Source organism: Photinus pyralis, unplaced genomic scaffold, assembly GCF_008802855.1.
Source record: "Photinus pyralis isolate 1611_PpyrPB1 unplaced genomic scaffold, Ppyr1.3 Ppyr1.4_LG9, whole genome shotgun sequence".
Classification (NCBI taxonomy): domain Eukaryota; kingdom Metazoa; phylum Arthropoda; class Insecta; order Coleoptera; family Lampyridae; genus Photinus; species Photinus pyralis.
The window spans coordinates 19128970-19150187 of NW_022170878.1; the positions used below are offsets into that span (position 1 = coordinate 19128970).

At 37.8% G+C, this 21218-nt stretch overlaps 1 protein-coding gene across 1 annotated transcript in view; it reads right to left on the reverse strand.

Moving 5' to 3' along the window:
• The window catches only part of LOC116181122, a 95232-nt gene that overhangs the window by 30121 nt on the left and 43893 nt on the right, over positions 1–21218 (reverse strand). The window contains exon 3 of the mRNA XM_031501397.1: positions 5822–5956. Coding sequence (XP_031357257.1) covers positions 5822–5956 — 135 coding nt within the window. The remainder of the gene's footprint in view (positions 1–5821; positions 5957–21218) is intronic.

Genomic DNA, 21218 nt, shown 5'->3' on the forward strand with positions numbered 1-21218 from the left:
TCTGTTTACTACCAACTACTGCTCTCTTTCTGTCCTCTTATCAAACTACGGGGTGGAGGGGGGGGGAGTGGAACTATTTTACCCTTCATGGTACTCTAATGAAAGGTCTCATCGTAAGGAATTTATTTCTACTATACTTGTTCTATTTGTATTCCTTACTTGATCCTCACTCCGACAGGCAACACATATCTCGTAGCGACTTTTAAAAGCACAACGTACTAAGTGGTCCTATTAATTTGTAATTCATGTGTCATGGGGTTCAGCTCGGGGTTCAGTTAGTTTAAGAGGGAAAGTTTTGAATTTAAATCTTGAGTTAGGCAGTCTTTCGAGGCTGGCCTGGGCACACCACAAAGAGATACCCTGTATAGCGAAATAAGTACTTGCAATTAATGAATAATGTATCTCTTAGCAAAGCAAGTTGTCTAAGGTTTTCGGAGATCAAAAAAGTTTTACAGGGATTCAGAACAAAAAGCAAAAAGTTTCGGAAAGAATTGAAAAAGGATTCGCGGAATTTTAAAGGGTTTAAGAAGTTGTTTCTGAAACTTGAACGTGAAAGCTCCTTAAATCTCAATGAAAAATTAAGAGAACGTTGCGGGGGTCTAGGAAAGAATAGTGCCTTTGGAATATTAATTGCCCTCAAAATGAAGCCATTTTAATTACCACCAAGTTATTTGAGAGTCTATGTCATTTTTTTGTGAATCCAAGACCGTGTAACTTCAGAATGGCAAATGGAATTTTACCTCCATTGATTTTGCCGTTCTTTCGGCCGATTTATATGTTAATGTTCGTGGAGGTTCTTCTCGTTTTCTTTTGACAATGAAAGCTAATCACCCGTTCTGTCCACTCGTTTGGCTTCTTACGCTTGCTAACTTCGGCCACCTTTGAAAACAAAGCGCCCTTTGATGCGAAACCGTTCAGCAAAATTTAAAAATGGCGACGTCCTCCCACGACACATGCCTTTCCACTCATTCTGACCGAATGTGCGACAGAAAAGGCCAAGAGGGACGAATTACAAAAATAAGTACGCGTACGCATGTATCCGGGTTTATCGTCCATTGAACTTCCTCGTAATTATAAGTACAGCACATAATCGTGGGATTACCGCTTAACATTAATTGTAATAAATTACAGCTCGGGCTATGGAAACGTTTTAAGGAAGATGGAATAATTTTGACTTTCACTTGCAATTCCCAGTTAGCAGTGCCTTAAGTAAAGTTCGTGCTATTCTAGTATAATCACCCCTAATTAATTATACTCGACAAGCGATTGTAGCAACTCTGTCTGTCGATCTGGCCACAAATACTTTACTTAAATTAGAGTATTAACAGCAGTTTAACCCATGAAAATATTAAATAACAACGGCCTGACCTTAAAGTTTATTTACGGCACAGGAAAACTATTACGATAAATGCGTACAATAGTGTACAATTTTAAACGGCGGCTCGTCCATATAAGCAACCGATCGCATTCGATCGGTCGCGGAAAATAGGTTTCGTGATAACAGTCGCGTCCTTTTCCGTCCATTTGTGCAACCCAGGGTGCAACCTAATTGGAGTTTAGTAGTTGTCCGATCATGATTTTGTGGTAGTTCGATGTATTTAAGGAGAAGAAAAAGCCCGAAGTGTTTTTGGGTTTTTCCTTATCTTTAAAAAATTACGAGAGGAGGTTCTGTATAATTTTATAATTAAAAAAGCAAGACTATTTCTACTTCCTGCATTAAAGCAATATTTAAAGTTTGTACTCCGATCCACAGGGCTCTAGGCATTTTTCTGACCACTATTCAATTAAATTAAACAACAAAACTTTTCGGATGTTTTTTTCTCCGTGTTACTTCGTTACCTGAATATTACTATCTACATCGACATCCTTTACGTATAATTTGAAGAAAATTAAAGTGTTGATTACAATTTGGGTATTCGAGTTGCTCGACGTGGATGTTTCTCGCACTTTTTATATGCCGCGCCTTTGTTTTGTATTTTATCCGATTGCAGATTATTGGCAGAAAGCGCCCTTCTGAGCTCAGAAAGATTGCGATCCGTTAGTTCAAAGTAAAATATTTTTTATTTCGTGGTTACCCCGTGCGATAACGCTTGTGCATAAAATCGCAATTAAACCCAATTGTAATTAATATACATTTTTCTTGGGATAATTAATTAGAAGACCGTTATTCCTGCGGAACTATTTTTAGATAATTATTTCCATCTAAGGGTCGATTCCTTTTGAATTTAAATTTTAATTTGGATTCGTATATTACACCTATTTGTTATAGTTCTTGTTTACGTTCAACCCATTCAATTTATTTACTCTTGTTTATCAATAATAAGGAATTTATTAAAAAATGATATCCCGTTTATATTTGGTTCACCTTCGCAGATACAAGATGATATTGTACATTAGAAAAAGCACAAACGACTGCGAATGGGTATGAATATAGAGAAAACTGCATGGATGAAAATATACAGGGTGTTCCTAAATATGACGTAGATGTCACCGACGGTCATGGTGAAATGAAAATGTCTCCCAAACAAATACCTTGAAGGTGTGCCAGACGGCCTTCAAATTTCGCTGTCTAAAAGGGGGGTCACCCCACGAATTATTTCCTGAGATGCTGTTTTTGAAAGTAAAACGTGCATAACTTTAACATATGATAACCAATTGGTCTCAGATTTTGCATACGCATGCCTTTAGTGGTGCCAAGTTACACTTTAGAAAGGAGGGGGGGGGGGGGGGAGGTAAACACATGTTCTACCCTTCATGGTATTCTATTCTAATGAAAGGTCTCATCGAAATAAATTGGTTTGTACAAACTGTAACTTTCTCGTGAAACTCTTTTTCGAGATCAGTGAACGACTGGGCCTGGGGGGGGGGGAATTAAAAATTAATTGCATCTCTCATTGTATTCTAATTAAAGATCTCAACCGTTTTCTACCGGCTACTGCCCTTCTTTCTGTCCTCTTATCAAAGTACGGGGTGGATGAGGGGGGGGAACTAGTTTTATCCTTCATGGTACTCTAATGAAAGGTCTCGACGAAAGGAATTAATTTCTATCAACCATAGCCCTCCTCCTCGGTCTCTTATCATGATCGGGTATATTCCCCTATACCTCAAGAACGGATTGTCGGAAGAGGGTACTCACAAAGGGCGATTGAGACGTCTGCAAGAAATATATCCATTGGTGATGTCCAAACAAAAGCTATTTCGGTTAAAAAATGCGCTTTATCTGCACAATTTATACTTGTTTACGTTGGTCTCCTATATCGACCGGGCACGTTCTAAAATCGACGACGATTTGGGTAAAATGTGCGAGGCGAAGTCAGGGGTCCTGTAAAGGGTGAGACAAGGAGGTAGCATCTACACTCGGGTCTTCAGTCTTAGGTCTCCCTCTAAATGTCATTCAATACGGTCCCTTTAACAAAAACAAACACAATGCACGCGCCAAAAATCATACTGCGCATGCGCAAAATGCAACTTTCTTAATTCTGAAGCAATTTGAATGAAACTTTTAGGGTAAGTTGTGGGACAAAGTTTACTCCTTCCAAGGATATGCGAACCATTAGCATGGTACATACGGTGTTTAATCCTTCATGGTACTCTAATGAATGGACTCAATGAAAGGAATTCCCTTGTACCAATCATAGTCTTCCTCCTCGACTCATTATCGTAATCGCTTATAATTACTTATATCTCATGAGCGGATTGTCTGGAAAGGGTACTCACAAAAGGCGATTGGGCCGTCTGGAAGAAATATATCTTTTGGCTTTGGTGATGGCATAATTTATGAGCGAAACGGTTTGTCGAAGGATAGTATCTAGGAGAGTACACACAAAGGCAAAATGTATCATTTTAACCTACACAACTTGAAGATAAAAATACGAGCTCATTTGGAAAGATTTTGAAAAAAAACATTTTTTCTACAACTGTCAAAAAAACCTGTCATTTTCGGACGAATTTCGAAACGCAAAGTACTACATTTTTAAACGGTTAAGGTTCGAGGTAAGGTTGCTCTTGACAACGTGAGCGAAATCCTCAACAGTGAAAAAACGTATTTCGCGCACGTGACAGAGTTGAACTTCAAATTTAATTAACAATCGGTTCAGTAGTAGAAAAAATAATGTACATAACGCTAGCGCGAAATGCATTTGACTGATATTTTAACTCGGCTTCGCCTCGTCAAAATACCTTCAGTCTCAATGCGCGAAATTGAACTTGGCGCTCTTGTTATATAAATAAAATATTACATATATTAAATAAAATATTATATATATTAAATAAAATATTATATATATTAAATAAAATATTATATATTTTAAATAAAATATTATATATATTATATAAATAAAAACTTGGATTTTTCTCCCTCTTTGCCATTTAAACAAGTCGGAAAAATAAAATCTTCTACCGGACCTTTTGTAATCAGAAAGTACAAATTGGACTACAAAAAAACCGCAACAAATTAAAAAAAAATTCCAACTTGATCCACATCTCCGACTAATAAGTTGTACGCACTGATTCTTAACAAAAATTTAAACAAAGTGATAATATTACACAATAAAACACTTGCATATATCCATACATTCGATAGCATGAAACGTACACATGAGGAATAGAGAACTTTCTTATTTGGATTTTGGGGAGAAATTTAATCGAAATTTTTATGGCAGGTTCCGCTAATAAAAGAGAACAAAACGGAGACCAAACATAGTTAACTTGAAAAATTGTGTAAATCACGGGCCATGAATCAACTATGTATTTAGCAAGGTATTTAGTTATGGTTGGTTTTTCTTAAAGAATGTGTTGAATAATTATGAACCATATTTAATGATATAAAAAGAGGAAGCATAATAGTAGTAAGCAATAAATGTTTCACAATGCAGTGTTATACATTCCATGTTAAGATTTACGATAGTACTAGAGTACTTACCTCAACAGTTCAGACAATGACCCCTCACAGTTGATATTAATCAATGGTACCTATTATTTAACTAAAGAATAGGCAATTATTGTGTTTATGGATGATTTATGTAGTTCCCGACCATAGAAGCACCTACAATTTGTGCGCCCAGCAGAGGGGTTCTTTGCAAAACGACCAAACGAAAGTAGGTAAAAGGGTCACTTCTACAAAACTTCGGGATTGGATGTTGATTCACCCACTTTATCCATTATTGTGTAATTCGCTAGTAATTTAACAATTCAAAACCTACGTCATCCACATTAAGACTAGTTAACGGTACATCCAACAGCTGTAGGTAGCTATTCAAATGACGGGTCACCTTATTTTTGGGTGGAAAACTTTTCTGCCTCTTTTATTATTTTAATTAGGCAAGTTCAATTAACAAAAGAAAGCGAAACGACAAAAGGGCCTAAACGGCGACGACCTCGAAACCTACTACTACAGTAATCGATTTTTTTTGTCCATTCATTTTGTCCAAGCAAGCAACTGGTCTTAGAGATTGTAAAAATGGGGCAATACACACCTTTTTGTTTTCGTTCTTGAAAATCCCTCCGCGCTGAGGGGTGTTTCCTTTTGCACTTTGATGCGAGAGGAGCGCACGTTTTAACAAGAGAGCCACCCGTTTCACGGTTCCCACTTCGACAGCGTCGCTTTAGCAACCATTTTCAGTTTTCGGTGAATTACAGCGCGGGATGGTACAAACGTCGTTTTTCACGAGCGCGCGCTCGGGTCCGGTTCGCCTACGCGCCGCAAGTGGCGCTTCGCCGCCGGCGTTTGAAATACTCATACAGGAAACTACCTTCTCGCGCGTATCAATAACGATTTTCGCCAGAGGGGCGAAACTTACGCAAAAATACAAAAATCACTTACTCGGACTGGTCTAAACTGTCGGGAAACGTTGTCGCGGGATGCTCGGCAATTGGACTAGGTTCCGGTTCCTCCTGCAGCGGACTTTCGTAAATTAACGTCTCCACCATTGATCCCTTCGAACTCCCGAACGATACTCTGTAAAAGACGAAGTCGTTTAATTACGCAAGTCAATTCAATTCTATCTTGATTGCTCTTAATGGACTGCTAATTAAGCTGGCAGAGCTGCGGGAGGGCAATTTTATGAGCACCTCTTTGAAGGCGGCGTCAAGTGAAAGCATATGTGTTAAAGTCGTTCATTACAAAAGTTCCAACTCATTAATATTTCGCTGTGTCCGCATGACGGGGCACAACAGCATGCCTTTCCCAGTAACACTATACGAACGAGAAAAAAAATTCATTACCTACATGACATAGTTGCTGCGAAAAAGGTGATGACAAGCATATCACATGTGGTGTATGATGTGTTGCCTAATAGCTATTCAAATAATGTCATACTGCATACATGAGATATTCATTTTACTAAAGTACAACAAAGGCCCGAGAAGTTACCACCGCCATCAAAGCAGATCGTTATTGCCTTGCATCAGCTCACAAAGCCCTTTTCGAAATATAGGACAGCCAGATCTGCACAAAGATGTTATACAGTTCTGACTGTCCGCGCCTTTTGATATTTTGATCGCGATTAGCAACAATTTTTTTGATCCGGATCTCGAGACTAAGGGGCCTATTCTGGCGTGTTCGACAACGGCTTTCTATTCTGTATGACATATAACATATAACAGTGATATATCTGTCGTTCAAAATCAAATCGTTACCATTACGATATCGTTTGTTAACGACAATATACAGAAAAGACCTCTAGATTCGTTTTGATATTCATACACATTGTGATACCAAAATTAATTGTGAAGATTGTGCAATAAGAGTTAAATTCATAGCAGACAGTCGTCGCCCCCCCCCCCCCTTCCGCGAAGAAATTTCTACCACATGTCAAAAATACTACACTTTTTTTAAAAGTGCGCTATTGTGACCACTTTGTCCGTCCGTCTGTTCGTTCCTTCGGCTGTGCGGCTACTAGATATTGTTCTACTTTTTTCCCTATTTTGTTCGTTATGGTGTCGAGGCATTCAGAAAGGATTTTTTCTGCGTTTGGTACTAAGCAAGTACAAATTGTGCACGTGTACAAATAAAGCACATTTTTTTAAACCGAAATAGCTTCATCAATTGTTGGGTTATAAGGTGCTAGCTTGCTATATTTATCAATGTTTTCCTTCTGATGATTAATGGGGAGAGGGGGGGGGGGCACGGGGCTCATTAATACATAAACATTCAAAGGTCTGCTGGCATACATTCAAAATCTACGCTATATAATGCAAGAAGAATCAAGCCCTTGGACAAATTCTCCGAAATATTGCATTTCCTCTTTTAGTTAGTACCCTTCTCCAACATTCATAATTAAATTTTTACATCACCCGCCGGTAGATGTGTCTGATCTAGAAGTTCTTTCTGCCCTTTGAGAGTACCTACTCCCCCCGACACTCCGTTCTGCGGATATTTGCGCTGAAAGTTTTGACGTCGCCAATAGATATTATGTTTCGTCCTGACATTGAACTTGCCCTTTACGAGGGTCCTCTTCCGACACGCCCGACGCCCTCATTTGAGTCAGAAAGAAGAGCGGTACTTGGTAGAAAACAGTTCCTTTTGTTGAGACGTTTAATGAAAATATCATGAGATAAAATTAATTTATACCCTCTACCTTAAAATGAACGTGTCAAAGCGGAGGCTTCCACGTCCATAGTCATGTCCTATCCCGGAAGCCGCTCGCATCTTAATATGAACGTGCTTAAACCCTCGCTCCTACTTTTTTCAATTTTACAAAGACAACCTACAAAATCACGCTAATAGGTTACATCGCCCATCTTTAATCAGTAGCAAATAAGCGTCGCCTACTCCGCACGCATAAGGGCCATTAATCAATACCCACGGTCGTTTAAAAATTGCAGCTTTCCCTGAGATCATTATGAATAATTCTCATTCAGCCGTGTTTCTCACGTAAATGACACAATATTGTGTTATCGTCCGTCAGACTGGCGCCGATAACTTTTCCCAGGCAATTAATCGATCACGGCGCATTATGAAAGCATTGGGAATGTACTGGCTGTAAAAAAATTTTTTGTCGAAACCAAGAGTCTAATGAGAGTTCATGATACGAAAACAAGTGATTTGAGGAAAACCACCATTAAACTCAATCTGACCACCAAAATTTCATTAAAACGCGCCTCGTGTCCTAAATACTTAATGCAATGAAATAGCTTTTGTTTTGACATCACCAATGGATATATTTTTTTGCCGACGTCTCAATCGCCCTTTGTGAGTACCGTCTTCCGATAATCAGTTCGTGAGGTATAAGGGAATATACCCCATCACGATAAGAGGTCGAGGAGGAGGGTTATGGTTTGTAGAAATTAATTCCTTTCGTTGAGACCTTTCATTAGAGTACCATGAAGGATAAAACTAGTTCCACTCCCCCTCTCCTTCCACTTTGATAAGAGGACATAAAGAAGGGCAGTAGTTGGTAGAAAACGGTTCCTTTAGAATACAATGAGAGATACAATTAATTTTTACCCCCCCCCCCCCCGGACCCTTCGCTCATTGATCTCGAAGAGGGGTCGCGCTGGAAAGTTATAGTTTGTATAATAATAAATACTAAATAAATAAATAAAGCAATTCATGTCGGTGAGACAGTATCAGAATAAAATGAAAAGTGGAACGTGTATCCCCCCCTCCCACTGTTTCAAAAATTTTACTTAGTACCACTAAATGCACGCATGGTTGTCGCATGTCAAAATTATGAACGTTTTACTTTCAACAGCATCTCAGAAAATAATTCATGAAGCCCCCCCCCCCGGGACAGCAAAATTTGATAACCGTCTGGTACGCCTTTAAGGTATAGGCTACGTATTGCAAAAATTCCAGGACTCTAGGACCATTCCCCTAGAAGTAGTTCAAAACGGCAAAAGTGGGTCCGGACGGTCACCATATCTGAAGTCTGTCTGATGTGTGACGTCTGAACTTGAAGTCTGACGTCTGAAGTCTGACGTCTGAAGTCTGACGTCTGAAGTCTGACGTCTGAAGTCTGACGTCTGAAGTCTGACGTCTGAAGTCTGACGTCTGAAGTCTGACGTCTGACGTCTGAAGTCTGACGTCTGAGGTCCGAGGTCTGACGTCCGATGTCTGACGTCCGATGTCTGAGGTCCGATGTCTGAGGTCCGATGTCTGAGGTCCCATGTCCGAAAGTCCGATGTCCGAAAGTCCTATGTCCGAAAGTCCGATGTCAGAAAATCCGATGTCTGACGTCGATTGTCTGGCGTCCAATGTCTGACGTCTAATGTCTGACGTCTAATGTCTGACGTCTAATGTCTGACGTCTAACGTCTGATGTCTAAGGCACCTTCGATTTTTCAAAACTAAAATTATGTCACTAATTAGTGTCCAACCAAGCAAGGCTGATCCTCAAAAACTTCAACAATTCGAACATTTTTTGTCCTTTACAAGAGGCGACCAAACAATCGGGGGAGACACTCTACATATACGGGCCAAAATATGTGAAACTCCCCAGAGCCAATTCGATTCAGTCTGTACCAGGTGCTCGCTTTAGAATTAACAAAGTAATTTTTTTGAAATTTGTATATTGTTCAGCATACATAATTTACGCATGTACTGCTTCCTAGCCAATGTGAACCAAAGTATGTCTGGCGATAACGTGTAGGTACGTTTTCGATAAAAGTGTGCGGTGCGAGATAAGGGACGAGAGCCCGGATTCTAAAGAAGTTTTTCGGAAGACGAGATTAAGGTGACGCTAGTCATCTCGCCATTCAATATGCCATCTTGCTTCGCATTTTGCACAGATTTGTTAAACCATACTGGAAACTGTTATAAGACCTCTCGCATACTACCGGGCGATTCATTAGAAGTGAGGACAATTGAATTTCCCGCAAATCAAAAAAATTATAAAGTTGGTACTAACTGATGATCATTTATTTAATTGCAGTGGTGTATCATCATGCTTTCAGTAAATTACTAAAACCTTACGCGCGAAATTCAACCGATCACCACTTCTAATGAATCACCCGCTTTATATAACGATTCGTAGGAAGGTCGTTCACTTCCGAGTGGAAAAATTTACGCGAAGGAACATTTTCGAGTAGCTAGGAGCGCTTTTACAAACAAACCGACACTGATATTAAAAATAATCGTTATAAACAAGAAGTTTTTTTTCGGATAGCTAACAGTAAAGGCTGGTTCTTCTCAAATTTGAGTGACGTCTTTGGACTGCTCCTAGTGATAAATCAATTTTGTATACAACGGCTTACAAACCTAGTTAACAAACTGGGGATCCGAATGAAAATCGAGCCTCAAATTTGGATCAACCTCAAACCTCAAGTTTCTAGGTAGATTCAACTTTAAATCACAAATGGCAATTGGCAATATTTTCATTGCCATTATATACAGAGTGAATAATAAACAGATTCATAAAACACAGTTCATTGAAACCAGAGCACTTACAACTCCGCGATTAAAAGCCCGCACCATTCGCACTTGGCACAAGCCTCACATTTTATGGTGGTCAATAAATTTCGAATTTGTTTAATGGCAAATTATCGAAAAATTGATAAAAATACAGGAGCAGAGCGTTTAAAACCGTAAAGTCGAACGGTTAATGGCTTTTAAATTAGATTATTGCTTTATGTAACACATTCCAGATAATATTAAGTGAGTGAGCTACTAAAATAGGAACCGTCGCCCTACAGCAATAATTTACAATAAAATCGCCATTATAGATTCCTTCAATTTCGAGATACACCGGGGAAAGTATCAAAGTAGTGAAAAAGGTACAGGTGTTTCATGTCTTTTCGCTTATAGAGTGATATTAAGAAGTAGACATAGGATTTACGTATATTGTTTCTCCCTATGTCTACTTTACAATATTCAAATTAATTAATGATAGCCAGATGTTTATTGGTTTTAATAAGTTAGTCTGGTTGCATAAAATTAGGCGCTCTTCAGAAGAAATTTTGTCATTTAAAAGTAGACATAGGGAATGCAATACACGTAAATCCCTATGTCTACTTCTTAATAAATATGACTATATCCTCGCATAGTAATCTTGGAAGCTGCACAAATCAACTATTGTTGTGAGCATCTATACATATAGTGTTAAGAACCTTCTAGAACGATATCAAGGCGCCATAAAGTCGATAATTGATTAACCACCGATGAATCACATCCGCTCTTATTCCTTTTACGAAGTATAATATCCCGACGTTCGAAAATTTGGTCTGGAGACGGAATTCAAGAACCAGCATTTATCCGAGTAGCAGTGAAGAATTAGCAGTTTCATTCCCGGTAAAAACATATTAAGTATCGAGAACTCCTAAATATTGAGTAAGTTGTCAAGAACCGTTTAATTAAGGTCGAATTCCTGACAAGGCGTGAGTTATCTGCAGGTTTAGTTTTGCTTTAGGATGGTAGTTTTAGCCTAATTTGTAACAAGGCTGTTCATTTACGAGTGATAAAATTTACGTGAAGGAACATTTTCGAATAAGAGAGTTCCCAAGGGAACATGCATAATAAGATTGAAGGTATTCGAGATAGATAAAAGTTTCAAACTAATTATAAAAGACAAATTCCTTTGTATGGATCCAATTATAATAAATAAATGCCATACAAATCTGGTTCCTGCAATTAATATCCACATCCACAGATCGGTTCCCTTAAGGATATTATGATTACGTCAAATAAGCATCCTCTGCAAGCAGGAATCGGCACTTTAAGTTATGCCCTCCCTTGAAAAAGGCGCCCTCCAAGAAAAATTGAAAACTGGATCGCTTTGGAGTAAAACAGTCATGTAGGTGTCCAAGCACAAAGTCGAAGCGGAACCAAAGCAATTGCCATGATCATGTGTCCTGTAATCCAATAATCTGCCCGTATACCATAGCCCGGGGCTGCCGAAATCGCGGTAACAGCACACACTTTTCTAAATACGTTCGTCTTATGCTTGCTTATCGTTTATCGAAACTCGAGTTCACCTTTTGTTTGAAGCCGGTAAATAAATTCGAATTCGAAAACGAGCAACCGTTACACCTTGTATAAATTGTCGAAGACAAAGTCCCAGATGTAAAATTGCATGTAAATTATAAATATATACAAAATGGCTTATATTCTGCCAGGATTTTATCGTTCACGATTAGAAGTTTATACACAGAGTCCTCTTTCCAAAAATAGAGTCATGAATTTGTTGCTCCAAAATGAAGCATTCACAAATCGACATATCATTTCAATTACTTTGGATCGTCGACATGATATCTTTATTGTTTCATCCCGCTATATACTCGCTAATTTCATCCACTTAAAGTCGTTTAACTTAATAGCGATGTAATTGAATTCTCTATATCGGTCTCAATTATCTACAGTAGATGACAAAATGTACTGTTATCACCTCGACGCCGAAAACAGAAATTAATCCAGTCGCTTTTGTGTGAAATTAGTTTCTCTAATTGAATTCGTGACGGTCTACATGTATCATTAAGTATTGTAGTACGGTACCCATTCGTCTATTACTATAATCTTTTCTTTACAACGATGAGCAGTCTACATCATACTTAGTTTGGACCATGCATTTAATTTTAGTATTGGGAAGAAGGAGCCGTTCTATTTACACACGCTCACTCTTCGTTTACGAGCATAATAAATTTTATGACTGCATTTATGCAGTTCCTTCTGAGAAAAATACCTATACGTGGTGACAAGCCTACATACCAATTATTATGTATTTAATTCAATTAATAAACGCAAAATGAAAAGACATTACCTTGAAGTATTCCTATGGTGAATTTGAACTTAATATAATTAAGGAATGCATGGTAACATTGCTCAACTTCACTCCACGATCGAGTTTCAATCACTACCTAATCCTAGCGATTTTGGAACAGATCCATTTTTGACCATCAGTTTGTCCGTGTGCATCATAGTTTGTTTAGAAACGTGCGATCGCTTTGAAAATTGGTACACATAGTCTTAAGGATATAAGAAAGATCTCTATTGTTTTTAAGATACGTAGACTATCGAATTCGGTATTCAGATGTATCGGATTTTTATATTTGATTTTGTGACAATGGAAACTTTCCCTAAACATTTCTAAATTGTTCTCAAATATTTGAATAACTTAAAAGTACTGCCTTTTTTTGAGGACCGAAAAAAAATTGTCTCAGGATCGACCCGGAAAAAAAATTTTCTTATAGAATGTGGCCTGTAGAATCCATAATTTCAAACAGTTCCAAGATTGGGCTACTAGTTCAAAAGTTACAGCCCTTTGAATTTTCTTTCGAAATTGGTTTCTAGTCTATAACTTTTGATTGAGAAGTCTGATCGAAAAAGTACGAATTGTTTTGGATTCTACGCACCAAAATTAATAAGAAAAAGTGTTTTCCAGAGAAATTTTGGTGCAGTCGATTTTTGGTAAAAAAGGAAGGTTATACACTGCCTTTTTTTGAGACCCCGAAGAAAAAATTGTCTCAGGTCGACCCAGAAAAAAATTTGCTTATAGAATGTGGCCTGTAGAATCCATAATTTCAAACAGTTCCAAGATTGGGCTACTAGATCAAAAGTTACAGCCCTTTGAATTTTCTTTCGAAATTGGTTCCTAGTCTATAACTTTTGATTGAGAAGTCTGATCCAAAAAGTACGAATTGTTTTGGATTCTACGCACCAAAATTAATCAGAAAAAGGGTTTCCCGAGAAATTTTGGTGTAGTCGATTTTTGGTAAAAAAAGGAAGGTTATACACTGCCTTTTTTTCAGATCCCAAGAAAAATTGTCTCAGATCGCCCCGGAAATTTTCTTATAGAATGTGGCCTGTGGAATCCATAATTTCAAACAGTTCCAAGATTGGGCTACTAGACCAAAAGTTACAGCCCTTTGAATTTTCTTTCGAAATTGGTTTCTAGTCTATAACTTTTGATTGAGAAGTCTGATCGAAAAAGTAAGAATTATTTTGGATTCTACGCACCAAAAGTCGAATTTTCCTTTTCTCAGTATCTTCGTATTCTGCTGGGTATTCCATATCCCCAGACCCCCTCGTACTACGTTCTCTTACAAAACCGCTGAGTCATCGAGGCCTTCATGATAGTTTGTGAAATCGGATAGTCGAATTTCCCTTTCCTGAGGAATAGTTCGTACTCCAAAGATGGCGGATCAAAGTTCGATTGATAAATATCGTGTGAGTGCTAACACTAAACACTGTAGGGGACGAATGTAGCACCGGGAGTCTGGGGTGTATGGAATACCCCCCCCCCCCTAGGCAAACATTCTATTACCCAGTCAAAGTTACCTCGATAATTCTTGATCTACTATCCCTATCACTTTTATGATAACCGTCGGGAAAAGGTTAGCGAATCTTCGCATGCTTGGGGCATTTCCTCATAAAACCGCTGAGTCTTCGAGTATCGTCTGAGTGCTAACACAAAACGCTGTTGGGGAAGAATGATACACCGGAGGTCTGAGGGGTATGGGCGTTATTTAAAGGATGGTAAGGGTAAATGTATTATCAGCCCCAATATTTGACACAATTGATGTCCACACGCCCCTAATTTGGACTTCCTCGTATCAAAAAAAATCGCCTATTTTCTTGTTGGCGTTATAGCCGGCGAACTGTTAACTACCCTACAATGGCCCCTATGGATGGGTCCACCTCGCTTACGTGCAGTTTCTCCTCTTCTACCAAAACTCTGGTATAGGTACTCACGATATCATTTCAATTATTGAAATCGCTGGGCCTGTACAGTTTCTAGCGATAAATGGTCCCTTGCACCTTCCCCAACTAATAGGCGCATCATGGGACCATTTTCCATCAAGGACCCGTTTTAGTTTTTTTTTTGTTATGTCGCATTGTCGCGAAGATTGCATAACGTCGCACAAAAAATTCAATAGTAGGTACACAATTAACCTACGTTTATTCTCCACTTGTTACAAATCCAATTTTACAGTAATTACCTCTCTATGTAACAGTGGGATGCATTCATTTCACGCAATTAACTTACTTTATTACAGCTTCGCTTTGGCACTGACAGTTTTATAGGAAGCCGTCGATGGGGATAGGTCGGAAGTATCCAAACTCAATTTTTATCTAATACAATGGGTGGGTGCTAAAAAGGAGTGTCGAAGAATGATGTTAAGATATTAAAAGGGTGCAGGTGGTTTATAGTTGTGCAAGGCGGCGGGTATTGATTTTTGCATTACGTTCCTCAACCTCCACGTCTTGGTTACTCAATTACTATTAGTCCACTTCGATCAATTGCGGCAGGTTAATTGAAAGATGAGCGCGTCCACCCACCCAACAACCGCAAGAAATGAATTATTCATCATATGTTTAGAGAGCCAATTCCGTATATTAGCATAATTTGCGACTGTTAATTGCTTGCGGAAAATCGGCCGAAATGTCAATTACAAAACTTTGGCAGAAGCTTTGACTTTTTTATTTAATGAAAAATATCGAGACGCATTCATAATCCGTTGAATTGAAAGAATGCCAACATTTAATTTATACCGAAATAATTAACCTAAAGACACCGTTCATTTAACGCCGGAGGAGGTATATAAATAATTTTATTAGAAGTTTACATTTCGTGCTCGTGATCGATTATTTCGACACGTCTCCAAAAATATTTTGGCACGGCATGCTCGCGAGATTTATAAATTCAAAAAATTTCGATTGGGTGCAAGTTTATTCATTCAGTTATTACTGGCACGATTTTAATTTTTCAGTTCTACTATTCTTTTATTGTTTTTCTTCTCTTGAAGGACAAAGACCAGACAAAAACTACGGAAATTATTTTTTTTTAAACAATCACATTATATCATTCGTTTCTTGACAAATAAACATTTTGTTTAAAAAAATCTTCGTAAACTCCCTTGTGTTGAGCGCCACCCAGTTTCTTAAATCATTGCACGACGGCCAAACACGCGCCACGCCTTTTCAATCCTTCATCTAAACCTAATAAAAAAACGGCGATCTTTGCGAAAACGTAGATCGGTAACAAAATACTGATTCGCTAACATTATTTTCGGCCCCAACCGATTGTTCAATATAAATATAATTCAATATAAATACAATAGTAAAACGCAACTCAAGGTCAAGGTCTGTTGCGAGGTAACTCAAGTTTCTTAACGGAATAAAGTAGTCCGTGAAAAGTTTATACGGTCAAAATCCTTGACCCTTAAATTTGCAAAGAAACCCTTAAAACATGCATGGATGACGTCATCAATAAAGCGTTTTTTGGCGATTTTGAGTTAAATAGGGCGTGGGCACGTCCGCGGGGGGTCTTAAACTTTCTAAAATTTCCTTCCGCATGTGTTGGAAGCCTTTTGTCTCCACGAAAAGGAGTAATTTCCTTAATTTCCTTGAAATGAGAAATTTACGCCATTTAAAAAAAATTAAACTTCGAGTCCATTTCAAGATAAACAAAGGCATGTCCTAGATGGGGACTTTATTTTGACGAAAATTAGTACAAATATGAAAAATTTAACGCGAGTAGTTGTCGAAATTAACTTTTTAGAGCATTCAGTTGAGCTTTGCGGTTGGTAAAAATCATTTTTTTTAACGTCAAGTATATAGCAATATAGCAATAACATACGACCTAAGTATATTGTCGAGATTTAACGCCAATTTTCTCGTTAAAACGTAGAGTTCCGCTTCAAATATGTATAAAGTACCTACACCTAAAACACGCTAATTTGCACACCAATGCCGAGCGAGCCGAAGGCGAGTTCGGCATAGCTCGGGCCCTCCCTTCGACTCGCCTCTCTACGTCCACGGTGGCAAACGACGTTTACCAACAGCCGAAGACACACTACACTTTTTCAATCATACATCCAACCTAATAAAAAACGACGATCTTTGCGAAAACGTAGAACTATATAAAATAGTGATTCACTACCATTATATTCCACCCGAAATACTTGTTATAAAACAGGACTTTATTAGAAATCGAACAGAATAAAAATTCTCCTAATTACACCGCTTGTCCGGACTGACAACTCACTTGATCGTTAGATTGTCCGCTCCTTAGAAACTGATTCGTCCCAAAACTCCAATATATCGGGCCCAAGATCTTGAAGGAAACGACATGTCGCACAATCTCTATTCTTGGGGAAGAAACAGTCCACTGATCTTAGAGAAATCAAAGCCCCTCCTCCGTCAATCCGCTCATGAGATATACGGAATTACATATACCCAATTCGGATAAGGGGTCGAGGAAGAGGACTATGATTGGTAGAAATTGAGACCTTTTATTAGCGTACCATGACGGATAAAACCAGGTCCGCGCCCCGCCTCTATTCTGATAAGGGGTAAGAAAGAAGGGCGGTAATTGGTAGAAAACAGTTCCTTTTGTTGAAACTTTTTTTGATGTGAGATTTTTGAGATAAAAACAACAGCATCTGAGGAAATAATTAATGGGTGTGTGTGTGTGTGGGGGGGGGCTTAAGACAGTGAATTCTGATGGTCGTCGGGCACACCTTCAAGGTATAGGCTATCTATTGCAAAAAATTCCAGGACTCTAGGACCATTCCTCTAAAAGTAATTCAACACGGCAGAAGTGGGTCCGGACGGACGCACAGACAGACGGATAGGCGGACTGACAGACGTACGGATGGACGGCGGACAAAACACAAACAATAGCGCATTTGGATTCCTCATAAAAATGCTTTAACAATGTTTTAGTTTGAAACGTCAATTTCGGTTTTTTTTTAATTTCAGAATCTCGGAATTTTCTTAATGGCATACTATTGGGCACCAAAATATGCAAATTTGCCCCAATTTAAGCTACATTGCATCTCTTCAAATAACCGATATACCCATGCTAAAGCTCGAAAAACGGACACCCTGTATAAAAACTGCAATATCAAACGATTCAGTCCGAGCTTGAAACAGTTATACAGGGTGTTCCTAAAAGACTTGGTTATATTTAAGGGGGTGATTCTTAGACCCATTTTGAAAAGAAAACTCCCTATGAACGTATGTCCTAAACGTGTTCACTTTTGAGATACAGGGTGGTCAAGTTTAAAAAAAAACAGTTTTTTAATATAACAGATAATATTTTTTCTCCAAAAATATTCAATGCAAAAGCCGTACGGACACCACTAGTAGAGAAAGTAAAAACTTTTGCACATCAGAAGACATGTACCAAATTTGTCTACAATATTATCTCTGTTGTTATTAAAAAACTGATTTTTTTTTCAAACTGTACCACCCTGTACCTCAAAAATTAAAACAGTTAGGGCATACGTTCATAGGAAATTTTTTTCTTAAAATGGGTCCAAGAATCATCACCTTAAATATTAACATGTCTTTAAGGAACACCCCGTATAGAAATTTTTACAGTCGGAAAATTTGAGTTTGCTGGAGCGAGTGTTATTAGACCTTTTGTTTCTTTAAAATTAAAGTTCCATTCAAATGTAGGTGTTGCTAGAGAATTATAACTCCTGAAATAATTGAGAATTTAACACAAACAATTGAATAATGCAATCCATTTATCAAGCTACCCAATTATTCAAAGAGGGATAGGGGAGTATGTCCTCCCCTCTAGCATTGCTTGTGAAATCCACAGAAACGCTCCAAAGGGCAATTAACGTGACAAAATTCGTCTGACATTTTTTTTAATAGCCGCTTCACGTATGACGACGCACGTTCATCTCTCTATTGAGCAACTCGAACAATGGGAAGCGTAATTCCCGGGGCTTCCTGGCTCGAGATTTAATTCCCTGAAGGTCATGTGCAGCTAGGTCAGGGGTGTACGCCGCAGTCTATTGGGGGAGTAAAAGTATTGATTCGGAGCAGCTGTAGCCGTCATGTGTCCCTCTTCTGTAATATCTACGTTTGTGAAATGTACAAATTTTCTGGGGAAATTGCGTTTCGAGGGATGAGGATCAATCAAACGGACGGGGGGGCCCGCTGGAATAATGTAGCGGATAGCGCAGCCGTTTCTAATAATACTAATGGGGTAATATGTAGCTTGAGGGTTGCACGAGCGCAACAGCAGACAGCACCCTGGATCATTCCCCGCGAGAAATTTAAACATATTAAATTGCGATGGTTCGTCCCTGGCATTGTTGAACTTCAAGATTTGTTTTATTGACCTACAACAGTGTAAATAGTTATGTAATGCAGTAACACGTAGGTAAACACAGTTAATTTGTAGATTATCATTCAGGTAGGTACATGTTTATTCATTACATTTATACGTGTTGCATTTCAGAAACCGCAAGTGTTCTGTGGATAATTGCAGTTTATAATTTTGTTCGATGACAACTATCATTACATTTGCATGTATCTCACACTTCTTGCGGTCATTTCAATTCAGCGTTAGTTACACTTACATTACCAGTAATTTTTAATTACAAGTTAATTTATACCTTATTGTGTCGTCACCTCACTAAATACAAAAAATGCAATAAAGTACAAGTTAAACATTCTTCCCCAAAATGTCTCCACGGCTAGCTCAACTTGACTAAAATATTTTACACAGATAAATGGACCAGAAAACTAAAATGAAAAGGTTAAATTTGTCGCTTCTTTTAGGAACCTCACCTGGTTGCAAATAAATACGAATCTCTTGAAGATTTATACACTGTATCCAAGATAAGGATGTCTATCTTAGGGATTTCGGGAAGGGAGAGGAAAGAGAGAGGGAATGTCTTTTTACTATGGTTCAACCGTTCAATGAAATATCTCCATACATAAGAAAGTGGACATGACATTGCCCAGTGTATGCGCATGCGCACAACTGTTTTTTATATGCGATATGTTTGTTAAAATTTCAAAAAAATATATTAATAAATAAGAAACTTTTCTTATGGAAACCCATTTACATTAAACGCATATGTCCCCTTTACGCAAAAATAAAACCTAACACATAATTCCTAAACATAAGAAAATTCTATACAAAAAGAAAAGTATCTGCACCTTTATCATTTTACAATGAGTTATCAATTTAAATAAAAGCAATAATTTCGCATTTTTATCTAATAATGGCCTAAATTCACTTTAAATCAAAGACGAGTCATCGATAGTGTAATCAGTCTTTCTGATAAACATCAATTAATTACGCAAACTAAAATTATGCGTGGTATCACGGGAATACCTATGCATTTTGGGCTCAAGTTCTAGATCATTATCTCCCATCCTTTGTTCGTATGTTTTAATAGTAATTGAATATAACGAAGAATCATTTTTTGGGAATGTATTTGATTTTTACCTATATTTCTCTACCAACTGTACACATTCATAAAAAAATTGCTATAACCAAACCTAAGTTTGAAATCTCGCCCGGTCATATCCAAGCATCTATCCCCAAGACCCAAGTTCGTCTGTAAACCAAGCATTCCTTGAAAAATTACTCACGAATAAGCTTCTAAAGATCACTGAATAAGAATCACCAATATTTCTAAAAATCTTCCGAAAATTATCGCAAAATTCTCCTCTAGGAATCTGAATAGAACCTCTAATAAATCTCGGGACAAGCCCTGAACAGGCTCTAAACAATCAATTAAATATTGCGTGAAGAATATTTTGCAGATTCTCTGAGAGAACAATAAATATCTGCCAAGAAGCTTTTTGAGAATGCTCTTGATAAATACCTTAAGAATCCTAGCCGAATCTCTAATGCGAGTCTTCATCTCAATTTTTGAAAACTCAATTTTGTATGGAACCGTGAAAAGCACATTTTAAGGACTTTCCAATAACCTAGAAAAATCAATATACAGGGTGGCTATTAAAGATGGAACAAATGTAGACATGAAAATTATAACGCTTCTATTTGAAATTATTTTGAGGTTAAAATTTTTGTTGAGTGAGAACGCCATCTTGAATTTTTTTAGTGGCAACATAGGTCATGTGATTCGTCAGCTTATTTTTTTTCTTTCTATCTTACTCGTGAATGGTGTTAAATTAGGAAATATTGGAGAAAAAACTGTTCAAATGATCCATATTTCACCTTCTTACGTAAACAACCGTTGTAAGGAAACAAACTGTAGGTATGTACCGTCTTTTTGTCACTTCCTAAAAACCTTCTTAATGCTTTGTTAATTTAAAGGTATCGTCAAGCGTAAGGTAAGATTTTTCTAATTTTTGTGCATTAGTTTCTAATTTAACACCATACATGTTTAAGGTAGTAAGAAAGAGAAAAAAATACTTAAGTATTTCTAATCACGTGTCACATGAGCTATGTTGCCATTAAAAAAAATTCAAAATGACGATCGCACTCAAAAACCATGTGTAAAAACATTTTTTTAACCTCAAAGTATGTTAAATAATTTGAAATTATCATGACTATATCTCCAAAA